We start from the raw sequence: 21,026 nt of genomic DNA, 5'->3' as shown, positions 1-21,026 counted from the left end.
GTCAGGATCGTCTTCTCATCAGGGAACTCCTAAACGGTCAATAGCTCCGTCGCGAAACTTTGTACACGCGTTCACTGTAGTTCGCTAAACATGACTACCACCATGAACTGATGATACAGTCAGGATCGTCTTCTCATCAGGGAACTCCTCAACGGTCAATAGCTCCGTCGCGAAACTTTGTACACGCGTTCACTGTTGTTCGCTAAACATGACTACCACCATGAACTGATGATACAGTCAGGATCGTCTTCTCATCAGGGAACTCCTCAACGGTCAATAGCTCCGTCGCGAAACTTTGTACACGCGTTCACTGTAGTTCGCTAAACATGACTACCACCATGAACTGATGATACAGTCAGGATCGTCTTCTCATCAGGGAACTCCTCAACGGTCAATAGCTCCGTCGCGAAACTTTGTACACGCGTTCACTGTAGTTCGCTAAACATGACTACCACCATGAACTGATGATACAGTCAGGATCGTCTTCTCATCAGGGAACTCCTTAACGGTCAATAGCTCAATCACGAAACTTTGTACACACTTTAACTATAGTTAGCTAAACATGACAACCACCATGAACTGATGATACAGTCAGGATCGTCTTCTCATCAGGGAACTCCTCAACGGTCAATACCTCAATAACGAAACCTTATACACGCTTTGACTATAGTTAGCTTAACATGACTACCACCGTGAACTGATGATCAGTAAACAGGATTACTGATGATTAACGCCTTGGTGGTAATCACGTTTGGGTACAATCAGGATCGTCTTCTCATCAGGGGATGACGTTTACATCCTGATGACACATCTGTTCATTTAGAGTTGACACAAAATTATAGACATTATGTTTATTTTTTCTTTTTAAAGCTGTTTCATAAAAGCTTCCCGGGATCAAACCCTCCACCTACCACCGCTTCGTGACTTTGCCTGCGCGGGCTATAGTATATACCCATACCCATTTTTCCTCCTTTAGTAACGCGTCCGGTAATAAGTTTGCCTTTCATAGTTTAATTTGTAATTATTATAAATGATAAAGTTAAGTGATCGTTTCTCAAAAGACGATATAAACCGGATTACGAGTAACTATGAGAATTTAAGGAGAAATGTACATAATAATTATGAACTCTATGTTGATTTCATAGATCTCCAAGACATTATTTAAAGTTAAGAAAACGATTAATTCAATTTTATCACAGTAAGTAATAAAGCTGTCTAAAATGTCGATGCTATATTCGCTTAGAAATTTCCAAGTATTACACAGATAATTTTTCAAATTGTAATTTTATCAAATTTTTGAATGAATGAAAATGATTGCGGAGCTTAAAGATAGTTGTATTATGTGAATGATTAGAGTGTTTTTTATTAATTGAAAATTTCTAAGTGAGCAGACAATAACGTGTACGGCGTGAAAAGGAGACGGGCCAAATCACTCACAAGGCCCAGGCCCGGCGATGTAACATATGAGATACAAATGTATCTCATATGGTACAGTAAAAACACTAGTAACTGTCGCAATCATTACTTTCTTTGGTTTTCATGGCTAACCCTTTTTTGCCTGGAGATGTTGCGTATGACTTTCTGTGCGTACTTAGAGGAAGGGGTGTCAACAACGTGAAGCTAGTTTTTTTCACGATGGTGGATTTAAAATGGTTATCGAAAATAGATTTTTGGAATGAGGGGTCAATAAAACCATTCCCGTATCGCTATATTCATTTATTTTAATAAATATAATAGTCAATAAAACCATCCACGTATCGCTATATTCATTTATTTTAATAAATATAATAGTCAATAAAACCATCCACGTATCGCTATATTCATTTATTTTAATAAATATAATAGTCAATAAAACCATCCACGTATCGCTATATTCATTTATTTTAATAAATATAATAGTCAATAAAACCATCCACGTATCGCTATATTCATTTATTTTAGTAAATATACTATTCAATAAAACCATCCACGTATCGCTATATTAATTTATTTTAATAAATATAATAGTCAATAAAACCATCCACGTATCGCTATATTCATTTATTTTAATAAATATAATAGTCAATAAAACCATCCACGTATCGCTATATTCATTTATTTTAGTAAATATACTATTCAATAAAACCATCCACGTATCGCTATATTAATTTATTTTAATAAATATAATAGTCAATAAAACCATCCACGTATCGCTATATTCATTTATTTTGATAACTATAATAGTAGAGGTCATGTTTTAATATAGAGTCTTAACAAAAAACGTTACATTACATTTATTTACATAAATAACGTTTTCACTTGATTGTCCGTTGGCAATAATTGACCTCTGAACAATAAACGTTCTTCTGTTGGGATGCCGAAAATCTATTTTTGTTGGCCATTCTTCTTCTTTCAAAAAAATCATTAAAAAATTCATTCAATCTTTAAAAAAATTAGCTTCGCGCGTTGACGCTTCGTCCTCTATACAGCTAAGTAAAGGAAAACCTACTATTAAATAAAAATATACTTTTTATATTGATGCCTATGAAACTTTTGCAAGCAAAAAAAAATGTTAGCGCAGAGAAAGTAATAATTGGGATAATTAAGTACTATTATTTTTACCGTAAATTTAGAAATACTTTTATTTTGCGCTGGGCCTGGTTTTTTGCATGGGATTTAGTCAATCTCCTTTTTTTTTTAGTATCCTAATAAGAGATCGTTTACACGCTTAAGTGGGAAGGAAAGAGAATATTAAGTGAAGATTTAGTAAGAGAATATTTGATTTTGAATGAAATGGCTAATATTGCACCTAAGACATGTAAATGCAAAACAACGTAGTTATTTAGCATTAAAGCTATTTTTTATTTATTGATTTTGATTTCGAATACACTAACCATAGTTGTTTGAAGTTACCAACGTTTTATTTATTACCCACTTTCATTAATTAACCAATGACAATATTAAAGCAGTTACATCATTCGACGGTTAGAAATCAGCACATTTAAGTATATAAAAGGGCTTTGAAGAGTTTGACCTACCGCCATTTCTCTTTTTTCCAAAACAGCGGCCAAAATCTCTATTACAGTACGCGGCCGAAAGTAATGAATGATGAGTCATCGACCTATAGAAGGAGATAGCAGATTTGTAGAGCGTTGTCCCTGTCGTTGAGACCGACAAAACATCATATTATAGGTATGAGTGACAGAGATAACGCTCTACAAAGCTGAAAGTTCATTCTAAAGGCCGATGTACATTACTTTCTGTCTCGTACTGTACCATGTTACCTATTTAATACAACTCGTCAGATGTTATACGTACTCGCTTCAGGATAATTTATCACACACGCTGTATACTATAGCATCTGTGTGGCGGCCCGCGGCACGTTCGAATGCGCACCTACAGTTAAATGTACAAAGGCATATATTTATACAGTTTTGGATAAGTACTAAAAACTTGCACAAATTGACAATTGACAGCTAATTTTGCAAGTAGGTAATCTTGCGAAAATTTAGCCCCGTTACTATAAGAGCCATTACGGTCCCCTAGTCGCTCGGCAACTCGGTCGACGAGCGAAGGCGACAAGAATCTGTAATTCATATGGAAGTTGGCGTGCGTATACACACGGCGACTTCCATACACTCGACCGAGTCGCCGGGCGACTAGTCGGCCGTGCGGAATGGGTCAGCTAAGGGCTCGTTCAGGAAGACAAATAAGTCGTTACGATTCGCCACAGGGTTGGTTTGCTCTGCACCTTCGTTTTTGTGTTCACTAATTGTTTGCTACCGACAGGAGACAACTAGGAGTTTAATTTTGTACATATTATTGTAACTGAATTCTTAAATAAATAATAAGGAAGTGATGTTTTGTTTTATTTTCCAACCGTTTTTCTTAATGAACTTTGCAACTCACGATACAATCCGGTATTCGACAACTAGTCAAATCAGTAACTTTTTATCAAACGTCAAAACGCGCGTGCGAGATTCTATGAAATACCCATGAAATACCGGTATGTGTCGTCACTCGTCACAATCATTTGACGTCTTTAATCGATAATTTAAAATTGTTCACAATTGTATCACACATAAAACTAATAAAGGACGTGGATATTACGTATTTTGGAAGATCCTCTGTTTAATAATCACTGAGATATAATTTATTTTTGATATAGTCAAATACTAAAATATCATCATCATTATCAACCCATCGCCGTCCTACTACTGCACACAGGTCTCTTCGAATAAGAATGGTTTTATCCACAGTTCGCCAAAGTGGCTGGCCAAGTGCGAATTGACAGACTTCACACACCTTAGAGAACATTATAGATATCTCAAGCAAGCAGCTTTCCTCACGATGTTTTCCTTCACCGTTAAAGCAAGTGATATTTAATTGCTCGCACATCACTCCGACAAGTTAAAAGTCCGTGACCGGGATCGAACCCTGGCTTCCGAAACATCATAACCACAAGTCTAACACGGCTAATGGGTACGTATTTAGATAGGTAGGTATATATTTTGATCGATACAGTGTAAGCAACGGCACTTTAGCGCCAAATCTTGTTGGCGAGGATTAGCAACTAAGCAGCTCTTTGCCTCTCAAATATTCACTCCTGTTTAATACATTCATCAATCTTAAGTATAAAGCAAACTTACTAATTCAATCAATTCACTTTTCAGGGTTCCGTACCCGATAGAGTCCGACTCGCACGTGACCGTTTTCTTTTCACTAAGCAATATACCAGCTTGGTGTAACCAGCGTTATTGTTATACTACCTAAACACAATCCAATACTCCAATAACCATTGGCCTCATTTTATAGTTTTAGTGATTTAGTATTTTTCAAACCCGCAATGTATAGCGTGCGGCATTGACTCCGAGTAGCCTACAACGTTCGTTGACCTCTAGCGTCCGTCAGATGTTTTATTTGCTGTATCGTAAACTTTTACAAATTTAAAGGTTTTTTGTGGTATCATCAGTAATCATCAGTACTATCACCTGACTTCGTTTTTGCCAGCGTTTTTGTTACATCCTGTATTTTTGCCAGCGTTTTTGTTACATCCTGTATTTTTGCCAGCGTTCTTGTTACATCCTGTATTTTTGCCAGCGTTCTTGTTACATCCTGTATTTTTGCCAGCGTTCTTGTTACATCCTGTATTTTTGCCAGCGTTCTTGTTACATCCTGTATTTTTAGAAGTTAAAGACTAAAACACAGCATGCGATGGAAGAGCCAACAGAGCCAACGTCACTACGAAGAGCCAACAGAGCCAACGTCACTACGAAGAGCCAACAGAGCCAACGTCACTACGAAGAGCCAACAGAGCCAACGTCACTACGAAGAGCCAACAGAGCCAACGTCACTACGAAGAGCCAACAGAGCCAACGTCACTACGAAGAGCCAACAGAGCCAACGTCACTACGAAGAGCCAACAGAGCCAACGTCACTACGAAGAGCCAACAGAGCCAACGTCACTACGAAGAGCCAACAGAGCCAACGTCACTACGAAGAGCCAACAGAGCCAACGTCACTACGAAGAGCCAACAGAGCCAACGTCACTACGAAGAGCCAACAGAGCCAACGTCACTACGAAGAGCCAACAGAGCCAACGTCACTACGAAGAGCCAACAGAGCCAACGTCACTACGAAGAGCCAACAGAGCCAACGTCACTACGAAGAGCCAACAGAGCCAACGTCACTACGAAGAGCCAACAGAGCCAACGTCACTACGAAGAGCCAACAGAGCCAACGTCACTACGAAGAGCCAACAGAGCCAACGTCACTACGAAGAGCCAACAGAGCCAACGTCACTACGAAGAGCCAACAGAGCCAACGTCACTACGAAGAGCCAACAGAGCCAACGTCACTACGAAGAGCCAACAGAGCCAACGTCACTACGAAGAGCCAACAGAGCCAACGTCACTACGAAGAGCCAACAGAGCCAACGTCACTACGAAGAGCCAACAGAGCCAACGTCACTACGAAGAGCCAACAGAGCCAACGTCACTACGAAGAGCCAACAGAGCCAACGTCACTACGAAGAGCCAACAGAGCCAACGTCACTACGAAGAGCCAACAGAGCCAACGTCACTACGAAGAGCCAACAGAGCCAACGTCACTACGAAGAGCCAACAGAGCCAACGTCACTACGAAGAGCCAACAGAGCCACCGTCACTACGAAGAGCCAACAGAGCCAACGTCACTACGAAGAGCCAACAGAGCCAACGTCACTACGAAGAGCCAACAGAGCCAACGTCACTACGAAGAGCCAACAGAGCCAACGTCACTACGAAGAGCCAACAGAGCCAACGTCACTACGAAGAGCCAACAGAGCCAACGTCACTACGAAGAGCCAACAGAGCCAACGTCACTACGAAGAGCCAACAGAGCCAACGTCACTACGAAGAGCCAACAGAGCCAACGTCACTACGAAGAGCCAACAGAGCCAACGTCACTACGAAGAGCCAACAGAGCCAACGTCACTACGCGCGTACGCGCTTACGAGATCTAAATTATAAAACAAGTTAAGTAGGTACTAGGTACGTACCTAAAAAACATATGACTGCCGCACCAAAAATGAACTAAACAGTAAAAAAAAACAGTGAAGTGCGTTTAAGGACTCGCACATACGGAACCTCACAACGCGTCGCGAGAAGAGGCCCTTTGAAAAAGAAACTACTTAGTTGGGCTTACTTCGACTAGGTAGACTAATTAATACTCACGTGAGTTCAGCCAGCTTTTGTTTAAATCGTATAATTAGTTAAGTTTGAGTTTTTATACTTTTTACACCCGGGAAGCGTAGAGACGAAGCGCGGAAGGCGTAGGTAGTAGGTACCTATTGGTGGAGTTTAATAACGGCGGATGATCCGCTGTGCGATGTATGGAGCTCCATTATATCGGGTTTCCTTCCGAGCTCAGTCGACGCAAGCCGGCGAGCTTTCACTTGGGAGCTATCATTTCAGTGCACGTCTGTTTCCTCACAGGAAATGCAAGAAGGCGGGGTGTTTCATTTTGAAATTAAAGCTGTGGAACAATAGAACAGATACGAGGTATATCTATTGTTTTTGTTATAAAACCTACATCATTATAATATTATGATCAACCCATCGCTGACCCACTACTGAGAACGGGTGTCTTCTCAGAATGAAAACAACTTTGGATGGAAGGGCAACTGCGGATTGACCAACTTCACACCGTTGAGAACGTGAAGAACTCTAAAGTAGGTATGCAGGTTTTCTCTTCCTTTACTTACCATGCAAATGATATTTAGGTAATTGCTTAAAACGCACCGCGGGATCCAAATCCGGACCACGGACCCCCAGAATAGGAAGCCCAAGTCTTAACCACTAGACTAAGATCTCCGCTTTTTTTTGTTCGTGTATACTAATATTAAAAATTCGAAAGTGTGTCTGTCTCTCTGGAAGTTTTTCACGGCCCATTCGTTTAACCGATTCTAATGTTTGGTGTATAGAGTAGTTTGAATCCCGGGCACGTACGTAAGCTACTGTTTATCTCGAAAAATCTAAGAGTTTTCACGGGATTTTTAATAATACAAAATACACGCGAGCGAATCCAGGCCATCTAGTTTTACGTCATATTTTACAATATTTAAGTAGGTACCTAGTTTCGGCGCGTTTCCTAGTTAGGGTTTGAGTTAGATACAATCATGTTGCTCCTATTAGATGTCACGTCTCGGAGTTGAAGTAGTCGTTTAGTTCAGACTTTCAGAGCTATACGTAAGTTCAGGGGCGCTGATTGTCTCCCGCGGGAACAGGCAACAGCGCGGGCGGACGTGCTGCAATACCGCATTAAGCTGAACACACATGACGTACGAGATCAGCTGCCATTAGATTCGTGTTAGATTGGCTAACATCCATCTGATGACGGCTCGAGCTTCAATTCTAATCGAAGTTGAAGGAAAATATCGTGAGGAAACTTACGTATGCCTGAGAGTAATCAGTACCCTTATTATAAATGCGAAAGTGTGTTTGTTTGTCCTTCAATCACGTCGCAAAGGTGCAATGGATTGACGTGATTTTTTGCATGGGTATAGATAAAGACATGGAGAGTGACATAGGCTACTTTTTATCCCGGGAAATCAAAGAGTTCCCACGGGATTTTTAAAAACCTAATTCCACGCGGACGAAGTCGCGGGCATCAGCTAGTAAAACCATAATGTTTTCAAAGGTGAGTGAATTATTTCGTATTTGGTGTTTGGTGTCGGTGCAGCCTTCTCATGTTGAGAGGAGAGCCGTGTAGCAGGTCGATAGGTTGAGATGATAAGGGTACCTACTAGGCCTCTAGCTGGGTACAGGTGCCAAGCCGACACCACGGAAGAGCAGCAGCGGGGATCTGAGCTGTGTTGGCGACGTCTAGCCCCCAAAGGGGGAGATTGAGCAAAAGAGGCAAGGAGGTGACAAAATAATTTGTAGAGAGTCAAGAAGGCACCCCGGGAAAAGCCAAGAGCAAGTACCGAACGGGCGCCCTCCCGCGACTCGGCCACATAACCGAGAGGTTGGTGGGGCCATGGGAGGTGGAGGGTTGTACTTACCTATCTTATAGGTTTTAGACTGATTTTAACCATATAAACCATTTAAGAACTCATGCAAAATGCCCAGAAGGAAAAAGTTTGAATTCTAACTCTTCTTTCGTTTGAAGTTTCTTGCCCCGGCTCTTCTCACTAGAATCTTCATTCCGAACCGGTGGTGGTAAAGTGACAGACATATCATATGAGACTTTGGAAGAGAGAGTGATTTTGTTCGGTTGTATTTAGTTGCTGAAGTACAAAGAGCGAGTACAACAATGGTCAAGGTCGACAGCCTGTACAGTACCTAATTAAAACTTTGTACCTATTTAGACAAAAAGCCCTGTGGCTCTCGTTGTAGATTGTTTGACTTTTATGTTCCTAATTTTTAATTCTGTAATGTTCTTATTATATACCTAGTCCTAATCGTAGTGAAATTACTAAATTAAGTATACAAAAAATATTCTCTTCAATCATTATGGATATGGACTAAGAACCAACGTGTGCCAGACCTTTGTTATTTTACTAAGCTGAAAGTTTTTCTGCGTATTGTCCAGCACAGGGAGGAACGATCAGCGACTATAAAGTTTAGATCATAGATAAAGGTTAAAAAAATTTGTCAACGTATAAAGTCTATTTTTTTTTAAATATTTTATATATATTTTGTTCGGAGTACCCCCTGCCACTTGCCAGACATCCTGGCAAGTGGCATGGGGTACTCTGAACAAAATATATAATATGAAATTTAGACTTTATACTTTGGCGTACTTACTTAATTTTTCTTTTACCTTTATTACCTGGATTACCTGCTATCTCCCAAACCACCATGATCTAAACTTCATTGTCGCTGATCGTTGCTCCCAGTGTTGAGGACAGTGTTGAGGACAGTGTTGAGGACAGTGTTGAGGACAGTGTTGAGGACAGTGTTGAGGACAGTGTTGAGGACAGTGTTGAGGACAGTGTTGAGGACAGTGTTGAGGACAGTGTTGAGGACAGTGTTGAGGACAGTGTTGAGGACAGTGTTGAGGACAGTGTTGAGGACAGTGTTGAGGACAGTGTTGAGGACAGTGTTGAGGACAGTGTTGAGGACAGTGTTGAGGACAGTGTTGTGGACAGTGTTGAGGACAGTGTTGAGGACAGTGTTGAGGACAGTGTTGAGGACAGTGTTGAGGACAGTGTTGAGGACAGTGTTGAGGACAGTGTTGAGGACAGTGTTGAGGACAGTGTTGAGGACAGTGTTGAGGACAGTGTTGAGGACAGTGTTGAGGACAGTGTTGAGGACAGTGTTGAGGACAGTGTTGAGGACAGTGTTGAGGACAGTGTTGAGGACAGTGTTGTGGACAGTGTTGAGGACAGTGTTGAGGACAGTGTTGAGGACAGTGTTGAGGACAGTGTTGAGGACAGTGTTGAGGACAGTGTTGAGGACAGTGTTGAGGACAGTGTTGAGGACAGTGTTGAGGACAGTGTTGAGGACAGTGTTGAGGACAGTGTTGAGGACAGTGTTGAGGACAGTGTTGAGGACAACTTTCAGCTTTTACAGAATAACGAAGGTCTGGCACGTGCTGACTCTCTATTAGATACACAATAAAATAATAATCTTCACGCGCTTCAACCTCGTAGTTTCGTAGCGCCATCGTAGCACCGCTACCACCACGTAGCACGCTGTAGTCCTAGTCATACGACTACGATTACAGCTCGTAGCGTCGCAGAATTCCTACATTCCGCCCGTCCGTCCCTGTCTGTCTGTCAGTTGGCTGTATCTCCTGAACCGTTATTACGGTACCTAAGGTCTACCAATGTAGAGAGTAGAATTTTTTAGAATGTGTATTTCTCTTGCCGTTCAGCGCGTGCTGGGACGTATCTGTGCATGTGCTTGTGCTTGTGTCAATGGGAATTGTGAATAAAGCATTTTCGCGCTTTGCTGGTCTGTGCTGATGCTGTGACTTGGTGCCTAAAGAACTAAAGTCGCAATATTACTTATTTTATTATTATGACATTTTACGTTATTTTGAAGTACACCTTTTTAAGTAAAGGCCCGACCGAATTCCAGCTCCGGCGGCCAATCTCCATAGCGATTAGTCATCTACGTGGGAGGTAATTTACTATAGTGCGCAAACACAGGTACACTCTTTATTCCCTCGCTCTTATAGCCCGATTGGACAGAAATCCGACACGACCGGAGAGAGATCAGGCGCAGGACCGACAGCTTTTCGTGCTCTCCGTATGTGATGACACACCGCCTACTTCCTAACTCCAGGCTCGCACTGATCATTTCTTAACAGAAAAACCGAATACCGAAACTAATTTCAATCAAACCTGGGAATCAAACCCGGGAAATTGTTATCCGCAGTCACACACAACCACTAGACCAAAGAGATTAAATATCACTAATACCTAATGCTTATGCAAACAGGCACTCCGGTTTTCGGCGTATCGGCTATTTGACGTCACGTTTCTTGCTATAACGCTCTACCTAATCTCATATGTTTGGTTCGCCAGTCACGTAGCTCGGGCATTATTCTTTTAATTTCATATCGGACCTACGTAATTTTGTTTACTCTCTCATCAAATGGGGAGCTTCGTAATTGTGATTTATATTTATTTTCTTAGTATAGTAACGTTTCATTTTGAGAATGATCTTATTTTGACAGGATAGCTAGGTTACTAGGTATGCTGAGGTTATTTAAGTGATGATCCAGCCTAAGATGACGCGCGCTTGCCTAAATTGAATTTATTGAGAAGAAATTTCTATTATTTCCTATTTATTCTATTCTTCTTTCTATTTATATTTCTAATTGAATTTATAATAATCTATTTAATCCTATTAAAATATACCAAGCGTTAGAAATCCAATTTTTACTATATTTCAGCGTTTATTAGAGGATCGTAGTCGGGTTTTAGTTTGGCACTTCATCTTGTCTTTATCTATAGTTTACCTATAAGCAAGAATGCGTGTTCGACAGCAGTTCCGTGCAGAGACAGTTCCAGCACATGAGGACACGGCGACGTATAAGAGCACTCGGTCTGTGGAGTAAAAGGCGTCGCGCACGAGCGCGTCCCGAGTGCTACGGGGCAACTTTCGCAAAGCAAATGAAAATGTGGCCGCAATCACAGAATCTAAATATATAAAACAGAAAGGCGACCGACTGACTGATCTATCCACGCACAGCTGAAACTCCTGGACGTAGGCATCCGCTAAGAAGGGATTTTTGAAAATTCAACCCCTATAGGAGTAAAATAGAGGATTGAATTTTTGTAGTCCACGCGAACGAAGTCGCGAGCATTGCTGTCTGCTTGCCGAATTTCAGCCCGATCCGTTAAGTAGTTTGAGCTGATAGATCAATCAGTCAGTCAGTCAGTCACCTTTTCTTTTATAGGTACATATAGATTTTCAGTAGTGATGAAATTTAGATAGGTTTCGTTTCAATTTTAACTTAGGATACACATAAGTAGTGCCTGCAAAGTCAAGCTTTTGGAAGTAGGTATTGGAAGAATCTGCGCGGCAGGCGAGTGACGCCCGTCACCAAACTTCGCGTACACTGAAAAGTGAAACTAATTACTGGATTCCGCAAGTTGACTGCTTTTTTAACATCTAAGTAATTAGTTAATACCTTATCGAACTTTAAGTGCATAGTTTTTTAACATATCTGGGTAAAATTTTCAAAACAAGGGTCACTGGCACAGACTGCAGATGTCTTATAGGATGTGATAAGTGCTTCCCTGTCCACTTCTTATCTTTTTCTTTTACTTACTATTGCCAATGTTTGGAGCGAATATAAATTAAAATAATAAATAGTTAAAGGTATAGTTCGTACAAAATGAGAATTCACTCTCCATTTTAACTCTATGTACGATACGGTTCACCTTTGAAATAAGGATTAAAATCGTACTTTTGACATGACAGTTCACAAATAAAGTTAAAATGGCGAATGGATTCTCATTTTGTACGCTTTATATTCATTACTAGCTTCTGCCCGCGGCTTCGCCCGCGTGGCCTACAGGAAATAAATGGCATTTTTTTTATTAAGAAACAAACAATATAACATCAAGACGCGCACCCTGCACCAGCACCGAATAACACATATAACCTTCCAACCCCCATTTCATCCCTTTAGGGGGCGGATTTAACTAATCTCAAGAAAAAAACCTACTTTCCAAATTTCAAGTAATTAATATCAATAATTAAAACTGTCCCATACAAACTTTCATCCCCAATTTTACCACCCTTATGGGTGAATTTTCCAAAAATCCTGAAACACGTATTTTTTCATTTTTGACAGAAAACCCAAATACCAATATTCGTGCAAATTACTTGAAAAATGACGGACTTTCATACAAATTCCTATCTCCCATTTAACCCACTTAGGAGTGGAATTTCGAAAAATCCTTTCTTATTGGATACCTACTTTTTACAAAGAATAGACCCTCCAAATTTCATGTCTTTAGGACCAGCGGTTTAGGCTGTGCGTTGATATATATGTCAGTCAGTCAGATAGTCAGGACTTTGAATTTTATATATATAGATAGATTTACTTAAATAAAGGCTACTCTTGTTTAATTTGCTTAGGAAAGATTTCATATCGCCAAATAATATTTGCCTGCAGGGTAAAGATATGTCGACAGATTCCCTACAGAAAAACCGTAAGGAATTGTCTAAATTAGTTATTTGTCCACCATCTATTTTTTTTTAGCTAAGTAGGTATATAATATAAGGTTTACTAGCTATTTAATCAAAGTTAGACCGGTTTAGATTTCGTGACTAAACTTAAATCTATAAGTAAATGCCTTTGATACAGTAACCTTCCATTCCAACATTTTTTTAGCATTCCAACATTCCCTGGTGAACCCTGGTAAAGATCTTATAGTGAAACAGGGTTTTCCCATTTCATTCTCCCGCTATACTTAGTAAGAAAAAGGATGTTTTACAAAACCTTTGTGTTACACTGAACCAACAGTCGTAATTCTACCATTCAACTCGTCGACTGCAACTAGAAAAATGGTTATTTGTAGTCTTGCGGTGGTGCAGCCTGCAGGCTGTGTGAGGGGGAGGGGGGAGGTGGGATGTTAGCAACAGAAAATGATGTCCTTGTCTCAAGAGACGGCAGGATCGGGAGCAATCTCTCTGAGGAGCAATCGTCTAAAGTGAGCCGAGTTTAACGCGTGTCGTCGCCGCGCGGTAGGGCTGTCAGCGTGTGGGCTTGACTTCTATGGACCGAATTCAGAAAACTTAGCGAGCACGTTTAACACGTTGTATAAGTCCCGCAAATTGCGGATATGATATAGATTAGATATATATATGATATGATATGATGTAGATATGCAGGCGCGGATCCAGCGCTCAAAAAAGTTTGTGGGCACAGCCACCCGAAAATCGGCCAAGTGCGAGCCGGAGTACAAATTCACTCATGATCGATATAGTGCATTTTATTTCATATTATTCAGGTTCACATCTTTGTGTATATTTAAGAAAGCTAGCTCGGATAATCTTTTCTGTGCCATTGAGGCAAGCAACAAAGGTTGTACTCTGCGAAGAGTAGAAAAAGATCTCTCTGCGGTAGCTACGCTGACCGGGAGAGTTGTGTTTTATTTTATTTTATTAAGGCATTGGATATAACCAATATGATCAGCGTATCGACCTGAATAGACCGTGAAAGTGTGACGTCACAAGTCTATTAGGGTTGTGGGCATGCCCATCGTGCCCACAACGCTGGATCCGCGCTTGTAGATATGATATGATATAGATTTTAAGAATTCATGTAATAACAGTGGTACAATGTCAAAGTGTGATGCTTTTAGGGTTTCGACCATTATCAAACCTCCCTTGTTCGTTCGTCATAGACTAGTGATCTGTGTGTGAGTCATGCATTTATTGTGAAGCTGAAGGTTTTACGAGTGGGGATACGATATAAACGTGATTTGTGTCGCTGTTCCTTGTGTTAAGGAGTTTGGGCCAGCCCTGTGGTGTGGCTGCAGCGTGCGGTGCTGAAATACGAGTCGTGCATTTATTGTGAAGCAGAAGGTTTTACGAGTGGGGATACGATATAAACGTGATTTGTGTCGCTGTTCCTTGTGTTAAGGAGTTTGGGCCAGCCCTGTGGTGTGGCTGCAGCGTGCGGTGCTGAAATACGAGTCGTGCATTTATTGTGAAGCAGAAGGTTTTACGAGTGGGGATACGATATAAACGTGATTTGTGTCGCTGTTCCTTGTGTTAAGGAGTTTGGGCCAGCCCTGTGGTGTGGCTGCAGCGTGCGGTGCTGAAATACGAGTCGTGCATTTATTGTGAAGCAGAAGGTTTTACGAGTGGGGATACGATATAAACGTGATTTGTGTCGCTGTTCCTTGTGTTAAGGAGTTTGGGCCAGCCCTGTGGTGTGGCTGCAGCGTGCGGTGCTGAAATACGAGTCGTGCATTTATTGTGAAGCAGAAGGTTTTACGAGTGGGGATACGATATAAACGTGATTTGTGTCGCTGTTCCTTGTGTTAAGGAGTTTGGGCCAGCCCTGTGGTGTGGCTGCAGCGTGCGGTGCTGAAATACGAGTCGTGCATTTATTGTGAAGCTGAAGGTTTTACGAGTGGGGATACGATATAAACGTGATTTGTGTCGCTGTTCCTTGTGTTAAGGAGTTTGGGCCAGCCCTGTGGTGTGGCTGCAGCGTGCGGTGCTGAAATACGAGTCGTGCATTTATTGTGAAGCTGAAGGTTTTACGAGTGGGGATACGATATAAACGTGATTTGTGTCGCTGTTCCTTGTGTTAAGGAGTTTGGGCCAGCCCTGTGGTGTGGCTGCAGCGTGCGGTGCTGAAATACGAGTCGTGCATTTATTGTGAAGCTGAAGGTTTTACGAGTGGGGATACGATATAAACGTGATTTGTGTCGCTGTTCCTTGTGTTAAGGAGTTTGGGCCAGCCCTGTGGTGTGGCTGCAACGTGCGGTGCTGAAATACGAGTCGTGCATTTATTGTGAAGCTGAAGGTTTTACGAGTGGGGATACGATATAAACGTGATTTGTGTCGCTGTTCCTTGTGTTAAGGAGCCGTTAATCGCTTCAGTTAACTTACCATTTAATGAGCATCGCTTACCAGATTACCACCCCGTAGACAACACACAAACAATGATCCTTTAACTGTGCATACATTTAATGGACTAAGAGCCAACGCGTGACAGACCTTCGTTATTTTATAAAAGCTGAACGTTTCTCTGCGTATTGTCCCCAACACAGGGAGGAGTGACTACGAAGTTTGGATGAGGGTGGCTTTGGGGGTTAAAAGGTAATAAAGGCGTAAACAATCTTACGTCAAAATATAAAGTCTTATTTTTTAACCCGGGTTTTTTATTTTCTTAGGAAGAGTATTAGAAATCCATGATTCGCTTACTTATCTGGCGTTTTTCATATCTAACATTATAAGCTCTAATCATTAGGTAAACAAGTACATTTAAAATGTTCTAGGCAGTGTTGTAAGTAATATGGTTGTATAGGAAACTGCATAAGCGGCGTTCACAGTGAAAATGGAAATATTACGTGCAGCGACTAACAACATCAGATTTAGGTATACGGTTACCAAAATATTTAGCACAATTTTTAAAAATATCGAAAAATCGGCAAACCGAATCCTACTGCCGAAAATTTTCAACAAAACTGGTTAGTTATAACTTATAAGTTACCTATTACTTTAGTTTTCTTAGCTGAAAAGCTTATCACATCGCAGAAATGCGTAAGCGACTGCACTCTGCAGTTAGGTTTTCACTGGTATCAAGATATCATTCTCAGATCGCGGTAACCACAGAGAATTCCACCTCAAGAGTAGGCGTATTAAAAGGTTTTGCATGAAGACAAAATCGTAATATGTTGGCGGGGGACAGGAGAGAATGGTTAATTGTGATTGGTGGACTCACGTAATCAAGACAATGCGCGGAATGAGGGTACCGAACAGGCGTGGGCCGACTTTTATGCTAAGCAACTGCCTAAGCTTGGCGATCGGGGGTGTCCGGCTGTTAGGCGTCTATAGGTGGTGGTCTGTGGCGGTAACAAAGGACCTTGATACCGCGTATAGTGCGCCCTTACGCGTTCCAACGAAAAGCTACTCGTTTACCTTCCTAAGATTTCCGAGAACTTCGTTTATTTGACAACGAAATAACTCTTTTCTTTAAATTTCACTTTATAATGATAACGGCGCCATTCCACTTAATTGTGAAAACGTATAAATTACGTTTATGTCGTTAATAATACATTTATTTGTCCCTAATTCCAGCGACTCGCGGGTCTTGGGGCCGGCGTTTAGCAATGTAAATACCGCGACTCCGCCCGAGCTCTCGCAGCCCTTCTGTGTGAATTCATCTAAATAATTTGCACCGAGGAATTATTGTATTTGTATCCTTAAAAGCCTTTCATTATTATTGCCAATACCTGCCAAATTAGGAAACCTGCATGTCTGAGAGTTCTCCATAATGCTTATGACCCCTTTTTTACCCATTTAGGGGTTGAATTTTCAAAAATCCTTTCTTAGCGCAAGTCTACGTCACAGCTACCTGCATGCCAAATTTCAGCCCGATCCGTCCAGTAGTTTGAGTTGTGCGTCAGTCAGTCAGTCAGCTTTTCCTTTTATATATGTATAGGATATTCACAGCATTAATTGTGGTTGTATATCAATATCAATAAAAAGCTACGAGCGCGGTTCGCGTGGTGTTGACTATTTACCCGTTTGTGGTGTAGCGACTTTGTGGCTGAAGTGAAGTGCGGGCGAACAAGAAAGCGCACTCAGAACTACTTACGACACTATACGCCTCTACGCCGTAATGTGCCGATACACTACAATCCTATTACAATGCAGTGCTATTGTACGACTGTTTACATTGACTTCATACACATTGTAGTCTTTGGAAAGCGAGTTTTACATTTATACAAACAAAGAATAGGTTTCTATCAATAATAGAATTCCTACTTATTACTTGCACACTTGCAATGCATGCCGGTTTGCCACTAGGTAATTGGGTGTAACACTCTAATTTTTCTCTGTGCATTGTAATTTTTATTTTATATGTGTACTAGAGGACGACCGACCTAACTAAGTACTTTGATTGATTTCAATACATTGAAAATTTGTTATTCATCAGTTTTGTAAGAGGTGGATATGGTAAAAGTATGTCGTAACTACATTTTATCCGCTGTATTTTGATAACTAGGCCAAATATGCACTAGTTCTTCTTTAGTATTATGAACATAACTTTGAGGCAAATAGATAAATGTGGATAAATATATAATCCACGGGCTCTCTTACCAAAGGAGCTGGTAGGCTTAGAATAACGTAGCTTTAGTTTTAAGTTTGCGTTATAATTATCACCACTATATCTTACAAATCTAACACCATACCAGACCATCAATAAGCGTAATTTATTACCTATTTTGAATAAATCATTTGACTTTGACTTTGACTTTAACAACCCGACTGGTAGGCTATTTGAGCATGGCTCTCCCAACGATACGATCAAAAGGGCTATTGTCGCCATTGAGTTTTGTAACATTTAACTCGTCATTTTAGTTGTAAAGGTGGCCTACATAATGTCAGCGTCCACTTAATTCGCTGTTTAGTATTTAAGCACATTGTATCTGTATCTGTATCTATTAATTATAGCCAGGCTATAATTAATAGATACAGATACAGATGCTTGATGCTTTAAATGATTTAAAGCATTAACGCTGCGTTCTTCAGTGGTTACGATTGTAATTACTTAATCAGGCTAAGAGGGGGGCTGGCGTGTACGTGTCGGGCCAAAGTCCCATAAAAATTTAGATAATAAAAAACGCTGAATTGTTCGAAAGAAATTCAAATGTTTGAGTGAAGATTAAATTAGTTTAATCTGCACTTACATTTTTGGAATAACTTAGCGTTAGTTAAAATAATTTGGAAAACGTAGCGAGCTCGTAGTGACGTAGCGACGTAGCGAGCGACGTAGCAACGTAATGACGTAGCTGGAAGTCGAACGTTGTAATACGTCTTGTGTTAAATAAAGAAAGATCATGCATTTCGAGTTAACTGGTCCTCTAGTAAAATAGTTTCGAGATGTCAAATAACGACGTTTAATTCGTTTTATAGATTGATCGAAAAAAACGTTTGGGTCCGTTACGACCACTTCCCGATTTGACCACTTCCCAATTTGTCCACTTCCCGGTTCGTCCATTCCCCTTATGACCACTTCAAAAAGTGTAAAATTTACACGCAGTTCATTCATTAACTTAAAAAGTATAGTCTACCTAGTTATAGGGATAGCGCGCGGGCTGTGCGGGTGTGCGGGTGTGCGGGTGTGCGGGTGTGCGGGTGTGCGGGGCATCCCCACCCCGATTGCAATTTCAACCTGTCAGGTACTATACATTATTACTTCCGGTCAAAATAGAATACTACGATTCGATAACCGACTTAGATCTTTACGTCTGTGTGCTTCATATGAGATTTTACATCACACCGATGCTGATAAAATTTGAGCGTCGCAACTCTTTAGAATTAAAGTAAAATGCACCTTAACATTGTTTTAAAGTTCTAGTTCCATACATCTATAGCCATCGTTCTAAGCAGAAAGGTTATGAAATTAATGTGTAGTGATATTGAATTTTTGATTTTAACGCAAGGAAACTTAGGTCCATTTTAATTTGACGTAATCCCATACTTAAGCACACTACTTTGATGCATTGATCATATTGACAAGGAGTGAGTTTTTCCAGTCCCGCATTTTATAGTGTATTTAAAAAGGCTTAGCAAGCTGAAGTGGCAATGGGCAGGTCATGTCTGTCGCAGAACCGACGGCCGATGGGGCAGACGTGTTCTGGAGTGGAGACCCCGTACCGGTAAGCGCAGTGTGGGACGACCCCCAGCCCGCTGGACCGATGACCTGAAGAAGGTGGTAGGGAGTGGATGGATGAGGAAGACGGAGGACCGTGTTCGGTGGCGCACTCTTGGAAAGGCCTATGTCCAGCAGTGGACGCAAACAGGCTGATGGTTTGGATTGGATATCTCAAAACGCATTTATATACACGCAAATAAATAATTCCAATTTCAAGCTTTATAAATCACTAGCGACCCGCCCCGTCTTCGCACGGGTAGCTTATTACAATTTTCGTTAAGGATCTCTAATTTTATTTTGAAAATATAGCCTATATTACTCAGGAATAATGTAGATTTCTACTGGTGAAAGAATTTTCGAAATCGGTTCAGTATTTCCAGAAATTACCCCCTACAAACAAACTTACAAACTTTACCTCTTTATAATATTAGTATAGATAATTACAGAACAAGATATAATTATATTTAAATATAGGTGGGTAGTTTCGATTTCTGTTAATTTTCTTATCTCATATTAGTTGCATATTAGTTGCATATTAGTTGCAGCGCTAGACAAAATGAGAACGTAGCTATTATTATGAGAACCTATAAAAAAATAATATAAAATACGAGTCCGAGAAGAAAGCTACAGTAGAATGAAAGTCTTAATAAAAGACGCCAGCCACTTTCCCGCACAAAGCGTTTTAAAATGTCTCAACTTTTCTCTCAAGTTTCAATACGTTTCTCATTACAGCCAGATCCCCTTTTCACTCGTATATGAACTAGAGATAGACAATTTCACAGGTAGCATGTGAAAAATCACATAAACGCCTTTTCATATTATTTAACACCTTTCTTAAAGTAGATGTCCTGTGAAAAATCACGAAGGTAAATATCAATAATTTTGAAAATTATAAAGCATCACCCAAACCAGCGCGACCAAAATGACCACGAAGCAGGATCGTCAGCCGCGCGGCTGTCGCCACTCGCCACTCGCCACTCGCCACTCGCCTCCCACGAATGGCACCATGCACTTACATGTACGCGACTACAAAAGTCGCGTAGGTGTGCACCTACGCGACTTTTGTAGTCGCGCGTATCCCATTCGTATAGCGGCGCGCGTCGTCGTGGACGCTCCCGTATGCCGCGTTCATGACGCGCAGGTGTCACCGTAGCTTCACGTTTAATTCAGCTTTATGTTTTAAATTTTGCACGAGCATGGTCATCGCCCCGAGCTAAGATGCTAAAGAGTATGCGAGCGAGAACAGTCGCATCTCTTCATGTTAGAAAACATCTAGTTAACTTAATATAACAAACAATTGTAAGTGTGAAAATTCACTTTTCGTGAAAAACCATTTGTCGAATACCAGCACTATTGATCTTGGTCATAATTCCTAGTTCAATCAATGTACGAAATGGTTGTAAGTATGAAAACTGTGAAATCACTGTTAAGAAAAAAATACCAAATAAAAATATAGAAAAGTAGCAACAATGTTCATATCTGAATGAACTAGCAGCTTTTTTCAAATTTCTTTTCTCTTGTTTGCCTGAAATAGTTTAGCTAGTAGATGAACTATCCACAGTTCAGTAGGTAGCTGGTAGTAGGTACAGTCAAAGGCCAAAACTAGTTTAGCACCTTTAATGATCGAATGCACTTGCACTGCACGGCACGCTTGTGCGCACATCTGAGTGTTTGTGTGGCGTGTTTATTGAAAAAGTCCA

At 40.7% G+C, this 21,026-nt stretch overlaps 1 protein-coding gene across 1 annotated transcript; it reads left to right on the top strand.

The window, feature by feature from the left end:
• Positions 1–5,188: 5,188 nt before the first annotated feature.
• On the top strand, positions 5,189–6,481 carry LOC138403892 (uncharacterized). The gene has a single exon (XM_069506020.1). It carries the CDS (start codon positions 5,189–5,191, stop codon positions 6,479–6,481), a length of 1,293 nt encoding a protein of 430 aa, XP_069362121.1.
• The last annotated feature ends 14,545 nt before the right edge of the window (positions 6,482–21,026 follow it).

The sequence above is a fragment of the Maniola hyperantus genome, chromosome 22, assembly GCF_902806685.2.
Source record: "Maniola hyperantus chromosome 22, iAphHyp1.2, whole genome shotgun sequence".
NCBI lineage: Eukaryota > Metazoa > Arthropoda > Insecta > Lepidoptera > Nymphalidae > Maniola > Maniola hyperantus.
Note: the sequence above shows the minus strand (reverse complement) of the source record. Positions and strands in the feature narration are given on the sequence as shown.

Bases quoted from the DNA above. Each gene is read 5' to 3' on its own strand.
- LOC138403892 (XM_069506020.1), top strand. From the start codon at position 5,189: ATGCGATGGAAGAGCCAACAGAGCCAACGTCACTACGAAGAGCCAACA.